Source organism: Echinops telfairi, unplaced genomic scaffold (genome assembly GCF_000313985.2).
Source record: "Echinops telfairi isolate 266 unplaced genomic scaffold, ASM31398v2 ScPeMD7_27;HRSCAF=92, whole genome shotgun sequence".
Classification (NCBI taxonomy): Eukaryota; Metazoa; Chordata; class Mammalia; order Afrosoricida; family Tenrecidae; genus Echinops; species Echinops telfairi.
The window spans coordinates 6,245,361-6,253,788 of NW_022103924.1; the positions used below are offsets into that span (position 1 = coordinate 6,245,361).

At 35.2% G+C, this 8,428-nt stretch overlaps 1 protein-coding gene across 3 annotated transcripts in view; it reads left to right on the plus strand.

Moving 5' to 3' along the window:
- The first annotated feature begins 65 nt into the window (after positions 1-65).
- Positions 66-8,428, plus strand: part of TUT7 (terminal uridylyl transferase 7) — a 68,358-nt gene continuing 59,995 nt past the window's right edge. For all 3 annotated transcript variants that reach the window (XM_045289418.1, XM_004714600.2, XM_045289420.1), the window contains exons 1-4: positions 66-995; positions 4,846-5,027; positions 5,369-5,485; positions 6,181-6,358. In XM_045289418.1, the coding sequence (XP_045145353.1) occupies positions 476-995; positions 4,846-5,027; positions 5,369-5,485; positions 6,181-6,358 (997 nt within the window). In that variant the 5' untranslated portion in view covers positions 66-475. The remainder of the gene's footprint in view (positions 996-4,845; positions 5,028-5,368; positions 5,486-6,180; positions 6,359-8,428) is intronic.

The following is an 8,428-nucleotide window of genomic DNA, read 5'->3' on the forward strand; positions in this document are numbered from 1 at the left end:
GGGCGGAGGGCGGTGACGCTGAGAAGGAAGCGGAGAGGCGAAAAAGTGAAGTTGAGAGACAGTCGAAGTTTCGGTTACTTTGTATAAGAACGATAGATAATTTACAACTAAAAATAAGTAAGACTGGTTAGCTTGGTAACAGTATTGTCTTGGGATGCGGTTTTCTTTGAAAAGAAACATTTGTAGGGGAGCTTTCCTCATTCACAGACTTTAATCGTGTTTAGGAGTAAGAACTAATTTTCGTGAACAGGTTACAGACTTAAGCCTTCTCTTTTAGTATTGTTTATTGGGAGTGTGATGGAAATGGTTATTGAAAGAGGAAGTAGGAAAGTAAATTTTTCTGGTAGGCTTTTGCATTCCGCTGCAATAAATCTATTGCTGGTGTATAAAGTATCCTATTATCTTCTGTTATGGTTTGATTTTCCCCAAAATGCCTTCTTTCAGGTACAGAGTAAGAAAATTGAAGTAAACGACCATGGGAGATGCTGCAAAACCATATTTTGTGAAACGGGCTAAAGACCGAGGGGCTTTAGATGATGACGACTTCCGAAGGAGTCACCCACAACAAGATTATTTAATAATGGATGATTATGCTAAAGGCCATATTGGTAAAACTGAAAAAGGCCTTCCAAAAAAGAAAGTATCACCAGGGAACTATGGGAATACTCCCAGAAAAGGACCATATGCAGTTTCCAACAGTCCATATGCATTTAAAAACCCCATTTACAGCCACCCGACCTGGATGAATGACAGCTACAAAGATCAGAGTAGGAGATGGCTTTCCGATGAACTTTCTGGTAATTCGGACAATTGGAGAGAAAGTAAACCTGGACCTAGAATTCCAGTTACAAGCAGACCAAGAAAAGACCCCTTTCAAGAAAGTGAAGATGGGTATAGATGGCAAGATGGAAGAGGCTGCAAAACTGTGAGAGGACTGTTTCATAAGGACCTAACGAACCTAGAAGCTATGTCAGAAATTGAAGCAGGAAGCCCTGGTAATATGTCCCTAATTTGTCAAGTTACAATCCTGAAGTCAGTAATGTGACAGTAATGTCAGTAACAGAACTATGGAATTCTGTTTTAAGCTGAGAAGTTCCAGGTTTTCATTGTTTCTGCTTTACAAAAGTAGTCAACTTATTTCATGTGTTTCAACTTCAACACAGTTTTGATCTCTTTAAAAGTTTATTTTTGCTCTGATGCTCACTTTAGTTAGCTTTTTTTTTTTTAATTGGTGCTTTTTACAGAAGAGACTATAACCATGTTCCCCTTGGGGCCATATCATAATTTTTGAGTTGTGTGTTTTGAATACTGAATGTGTCTGTGGATATAGACAGGCAAAACTAAAAAAAATTTGATTTTATATAATACAATAAATTTTGTGGCATGCAAATATATCCTGATGTCTTTAGCAAGGTCCAATATTCCTACCCCATTTCCCAAAAGGTGCATGACAAACAAAGGATAAGAAAAATAAGTTTAGAAAGTTAAAAATGCAATAAGAACTTTACTGTTTCATTTCAGTAATATCAAAATATTTTTTAAAAGCTTTATTATGAATTGGATAAAAGTTTAAAAATCTTATCACTTTTTAATTTAATAATTCATACACATTCTATTTTATATCAGTTCACTTCAATACCCACAATGTAGCATTACTTATCCAGCCTTCCATTTCTGTTTTTCCTTGTTCCCTAACCCTTCCTTCCTGCCTTTTGGATTTTGTCCTTGGGAAATGCTGCCATTTTTTAGATGTAAAAAGCAAATGCATTTTGTACCAGTGGTTCCTATAAATAGGAAAGTTATATTTATCTAATGGGCAATAATGGGAATTCTGAAATGAAATAAAGTAATGATTTAAAACAAGCTAATGATTTAATACAAATTATACTTGGAAAAGTGGACTTTTGAGTTTATTGGCAAAAACCCTTTGTTAGTGGCTATATGAAATGCCGTCCAATCATTTTATTAGGGGCTCATACAACTCATCACAATCTGTACATACGTCATTTGTGTCCAGCACAATAATACATATGTTGACTTCATCATTCTTACAACACCTGCTTTCCACTTGAGCCCTTGGTCTGACCAGCACTTTTAAACTTTTGCTAAATTTTAAGGTTTGTAGGTGATGTGGATATTGTGCAAGTCTCCAGATTCCCTCATGTTCGTGTTACCTCACAGTGATCAGTCTGTATGTGTGTGTGTGTATGTGTAAGCATTTGTGAGTTTTGTGAGTTTTTCACCTTGACCATATCGAGTACCTTTTTTCCTTTGCATAGAATTCTTAAACTGTAAGTCAATTATAAATCTTTAAATAAAATTCTCAACTGTTTGTTAGCAAGGGACCAGTGCTGTCTTATTATGGTAAATATATAGGTAGCAAAATAGTTGCTATTTCTATAGTTTTCACCTAGACAGTTGAATGGCAGTGATTATGCTCAAATGTTCTAACATCATCATTATTGTTTTGTATTTTTTAATATTTAAGCAGAAAAAATGAGATGTTATAAGGGAATCAAATACTTTTTAGTTTAAAAAGAGCTTGAAGTGATTATGTTCCCCACTCACTGTCTTCATATTGCAAAGGTGAAATAGCAGTTTTATAAGTCAAGAGTTGTAGGTCAGGAGAGGCTAAATTGATCTCGAATTTCGCCATGCAGAGGTATCTGAGGAAGTAGAACTGAAGTCTTGTCCTCCGCTTTTCTTGCTATTAACTCAGGAATTAACTGGAGGGAAATTGTGTTTTATAAAGGAAAAGTTTCTGAATATTTTTATATTACTGGGTCCAAGTGAGATGTAGAAGTTTAATTTATTGGTCTTTTAGAAAAGAAAAACTTGGCATTGAAAAGCATTGTAAAAAGAAAGATTTATAGATAAATGTAACTAGACAGATATTAACAGTGACAATTTATGATTGACAACTCCAGTGTATTCTTACTTGTTTATCAGAAGTAATAAATTACTTTTAAGTGTTTTTCAGAGGAAGTACATTTTTTCCATCATTTAATGGAAGGCATTTTTACTGTCCTTTAATTGAAAGTGAGCATGCTTTGTCTAAATTAAATAGACGCATGCTTTCACAGTTGCTAAATAAAGAGCTGTTCAGGATCTGTCCCATAAAAGTCTTCATGAAGTAATGTGCTATAAACTTGCTCTAGAGGGAAATTCATTTTAAAATAGAAACTGCATTTTATGCAAAAGTTCCTAGAAAGCTTTCTTACTGGTATCTTCATAAGGAAAGATCCTACTAAGTGATGATGTGAAAATGATTTAACGATTTCCTTATTTTTAATGTTAACTCTCTGTTGTTCATTTTTATATTGTCACCCTCCACTTCATCCCTGCACATCCTAGATTGCCAGCTTAGTGGGTTTAGAACAGTGCATTTATGATCATAATTAGGAAACATACACTCAGGCACATGCAATGACTATATGCTGACTATAGAGAATTCATATTACATTAAACATAGGAAGAGCCATGTAATCTTCCTCTGAGTAATGATGAGAGTTTTTTAGCCGCTTGGTCTTCCAAGTTCCCATTCTCTGAAATGTTATGTGGTTGTTTTATGCCATGCAGGACTATGAAATATTGATCAAAAGGTTATATTATATTTTGAGTTTTCCTCTATTGTAGATATGAAGTAGAATATTCAAAAAATTAGGTAACTTATTTTTCAAATCTTATTGTAAAAGAAAAGCTTGATTCTCAGAATTCCATCCATGTGTCTCTGAGTAAGTTATTTATTCTCATATTCTGTTCTTTTCCCCAACTTTATAATAGGGGCAGTAGCATCTGTAATATAGGATTATTGCTCATGGCAATAGTTTTTTCTTCAATCAAAAAGTTAATTATAATTAACTGAAAATATTACATACAGAAATCTCCTCAAGGCATTTCAATAGGTTTATATTTCCAAAGACCAGTTTATAGTAAGCCATTTAAAGCTTTAATCTTTACATCAAAATTCTGATTTGGAAAATAAATTTTATGTTAATCTGATGTATTACAGGTAGCTTAAAAACTAACTAAAAATAAGTATTATAATCTAGTCCCATAGTTATCTTCAGTGTCATCAAATGAAAAGTTTTGTTCCAAAAATGAACAGATACACTTATGAGTTATAAGAATTGTAGAACTAACAACAGAGCTTATGAAACAATATTATTAAGACACAAATTACTTGTGTTAGTTTGAACTTAGATAAAACTTTTATTTCAACTATGATTTTTATCTTATGAAATGATATTAAAATGAATTCAAAGAAAGTGAAGATAAAATGGACAATAGTTATCCTTAGGGTGTATAATGTTGGCCTGAATTTCTTGGTATTCATGCTTAGTTGAGAGAGGAGAGAGCCTCCCAGTTTCCATTTGTTATCAGAAATAAACTTTGCAACTACGTAACTCCAGTAATGGGCATGCTTTATTTCTGAGTTTTCTACAGATATAGTGTCCATTTTTGCCCCATTAAGATCTGAAAAGAAATGTGGATGATTTTATTTAAAATAACAGGTATAGTGGACGATGTCAGATTATAAGGATAACTAGCCTCTAGAAGATGATAATTTTGACTTGCATAAGTATGCTTAGCAGTATACCAGGGAGAGATGATAAAATTACATTGAATACTTGAAATATTTTTTTTAATGCTTTCCGAAAAAAGATTATTTGTGTGGATTGATATATGCAGTAAAGAAGTGTAATGAACACTCAGGCTCTTTGTCCATGGGAGAGGTACCATATCTTCTAAGTCTTGTCTTTACAATGAAATATGGAAGTTTGACTTTTTACTTGGAGTGACATTGTTCATTATTTTCAATAATGTTTTTTTCCTTGACTGAAGAAAATAAGAAGCAGAGGTCCAGACCAAAGAAACTCAGGAGAACGAGAGATGAGGAAAATGAACAGGACGAAGACTTGGAAGGTCCTGTGATTGATGAATCAGCCCTGTCCATGAAGGAGCTCCTGGGCTTACAGCAGGCTGAAGAGCGACTGAGAAGAGACTGCATTGAGAGACTAAAAAGGGTAATGTCTCGGTGTCTCTTTTTTCTGTCTTTGTATCTATCTTATTATTATAAAGTCTTTATTTTTGTTGGCCCTATGTTGGTAATTTGGAGTAGGTGTATTAGTGAGCTGGATATCCTAAGTTGGTTATTAGTTTATATATACCACAAGTTAAAAATTATATTCACTTGCATTTAGTAGAACTAATACTTGCTATTTAAATCAAAATGACTATTGAGAGTAGGGGTAAAGGGAGATAATAGTACATGAACAATTTCAAGCATAAAGGGGAAATGGATTTCTAGCTAATGTTTACTTGTATGTTTGGAGATTACCTGTCTGTAAATCTCTTCAAATTACAGCGACCGCGAAACTGCCCTACAGCAAAATACACCTGCAAACTCTGTGATGTTTTAATTGATTCCATTGCATTTGCCCATAAGCATATCAAAGAGAAAAGACACAAGAAAAACATTAAGGTAAGTTTAATGTAGTCCAAACAAATATCTTGCCATTTGTTATTCTTGTCATCCTTTTCTTCTCTCCTTAAGGCTGTGATCTTAACAGCTTTGCCAATTATATTTATTGATTTATGTGACCCCCCAATATTTTATACTTATATTTACTTTAAAGCATATACTGATTGATTTTAGCCAGAATATTTCATACTTGTCATGCTAAGCAGTCTCATATAACAGAAGTGTTTGAAGCCAGTGATAGAACCTGGGTGTATGTCAGCCCACTGCCATCAAGTCCATTCCGTCATAGCAACCCTATAGGACACAGTAGAACTGTTCTCTGTAGGGTTCCTGAGACTGCCTCGTCCTCTGTCTGCTGAGTGACGGGTCGGTTTGAATTAGCAACCTTTCTGTTAGCAGTCCCAGTGTTTAGCCCACCATACCACCAAGGCTCCTTATACTAGAAAAAGTAAGCCATAATTTGTTGATATTGCTATTGTTAACATTTGGTTGTACTTCCATCTGTTTTTATGTATTCATTATTATGACATGTTATGCTCGTTAAAAATTTTGTATGTTGATGGTATTATACAGCTAAGATGAGAGGGAGTTAAGGAAAAATTCCAGAAATCATAGAGTTTTGTCTCAGTGAAATAATAGAAGTTAAAAAAAATAAAGTAGAGGCCAATTTCTAGTCTCACTGTTTATCTTAATAGGAAAAGCAAGAAGAAGAGTTACTCACAACATTACCCCCACCAACACCCTCTCAGATAAATGCAATCGGCATTGCCATTGACACAGTGGTACAAGAGTTTGGCTTGCACAATGAGAACCTGGAAAAGAGACTAGCAATTAAACAGATCATGGAAAATGTATTCCAGCACAAGTTACCAGGTATTTTTAGGATTGTATTTTCTCTTTATTCCCCAAAAGTGCCTCATTCATTTTAGCCACTGGTATTAACTTTCACTTTCTAAAAATTGATTTGGTATGACCTGAAGATCTTAGCTCTTTAGTTTGATTTTCCTGGCATATCCTTCAAGATAACAAAGATTTAAATACATTGTTATGAAATGTTATTGTGTGTGTGGGCTTTAATTTAAGCTGCTATTAAAATCAAAACCCATTACTGTCTAACTCACAGTGACCTGATAGGCCAGAATAGAGCTACCTCAGAGTTTCCAAGGCTAAAATCTTCATGGAAGCTGTCTGCCACATCAATCTCCAATGGAGCAGTTGGTGGGTTTGAAGTGGCAACTTTTCAGTTTACATTTGGCATGCTTTAACCACTGCGCCACAATGGCCCTTTGTACTGCAATTCCCCAACGCAACCCTGCCATTGGGGAATCCAACCCATAATCACACTATCTAGGGTTTCCCAGGCTCTTTCTGGGAGCAGATAGCTTCCCTTTCCCCCTCAGAGTGGCTGATGTGTTTGAACAGCAACTTTAATGGTACCAGTCCGACATTACTTGACAGTGCCGTCTGGACACTTTTTTTTTTTTTTAAGTCAAACTCCCTGCCATTGAGTCATTTCTGACTCATGGTGACACTATAGGACAGAATAGATAGCCCTTTGGGTTTATGAAACTGTGTAGGAGTAGAAAGCCTCATCTTTCTCTTGGGGAATGGCTATGGCTTCCAACTGTTAACTGCTGACCCTGCACTTTCTAATATTAGCTAACTCCTCATATTGTCAGGACCCTTTGAACTGCTACTTTTTACCTGTCTAAATTGATACTTATTTTTTACCTAAACTAAAAAGTACTTTTGGGGTCAGTTTTGAGCATCTAAACAGATTTTAGGCAAATTTTAAAAGAATTATATATAAAATGAGCTTTGAAAACTTAACTACTAATGTAGTTTGTGTGCTGTTGAGCAACTTATTTTCTAGGTTAATATTAGAAATATTTACTGTCTGCTGCCTATATTGACTTCCAGGTCTTGGGGATAGGGAGCAACTGGGTCATTTGGACCGTGTAAGGCTAGGTATGGCAAATGTCTGACCCAACTGCAGACAATCCTGAACAGTATCTGAAACTTTTTTGCATGTTCTCTTGGGGTAAATGATTAATTAGAGTAGCTTAATCATTCTCCAGCCTGGCTGTACGTTAGAAGTACCAGTGGAGCCATAAACACTAATTTTAGAAAGTTCACAAGTGATTATGATCCACAGCTCGGGTTGGATTCACCATTTAAGTATACCACCTAAAAGATTTCTGTAGTATTTTTAGATGGGCACAGTTGATCTTCAACAACACGGGGGTTAGCCTTCCACACAGTTGAAAAATCCATATATAATTTACAATTGACAGGTTTGAACTATGTGGAGTCACTTAAATGTGGATTTTTGTGTGTGTTGCTATTGTAGTTGTAAACTTGAATATATGCTTACCCGAGTATCTGTAGTTACTGGAGGGATGAACTGCTCAGGCTGAGTTGATTAACATCAGCTTTTTAAGCAGCTACTAGAGCTCAGTATAGTAGCAACAGGGAAAAATGATTCACTTAAAAGTACACCCCCCTGTAGTATTGTTCACGGGTCAACAGTATGTATACTCTGAGAAGAATGGTAGCAGGGGGCATGATGTATTCCCTTATATGGATCGATCTTTAATGTTATAGACATGTTCCATAAAAGTTGCTTGTGATTTTAATGATTTTTAAAAAATCATTTTATTAGGGGCTTATACAACTCTTACCAAAATCCATACATACATCAATTGTGTAAAGCACATTTGTACATTCATTGCTAGCATCATTCTCAAAACATTTACTCTCCTCTTAAGCCCTGGCATCACCTCCTCATTTTTAGCCCCTCCCTCTTCGCTCCCCCCTCCCTCATAAACCCTTGATAATTTATAAATTGTTATTTTGTCATAGCTTACACTGTCCCATGTCTCCCTTCACCCACTTTTCTGTTGTCCATCCCCCAGGGAGGAGGTTATATGTAGATCCTTGTAA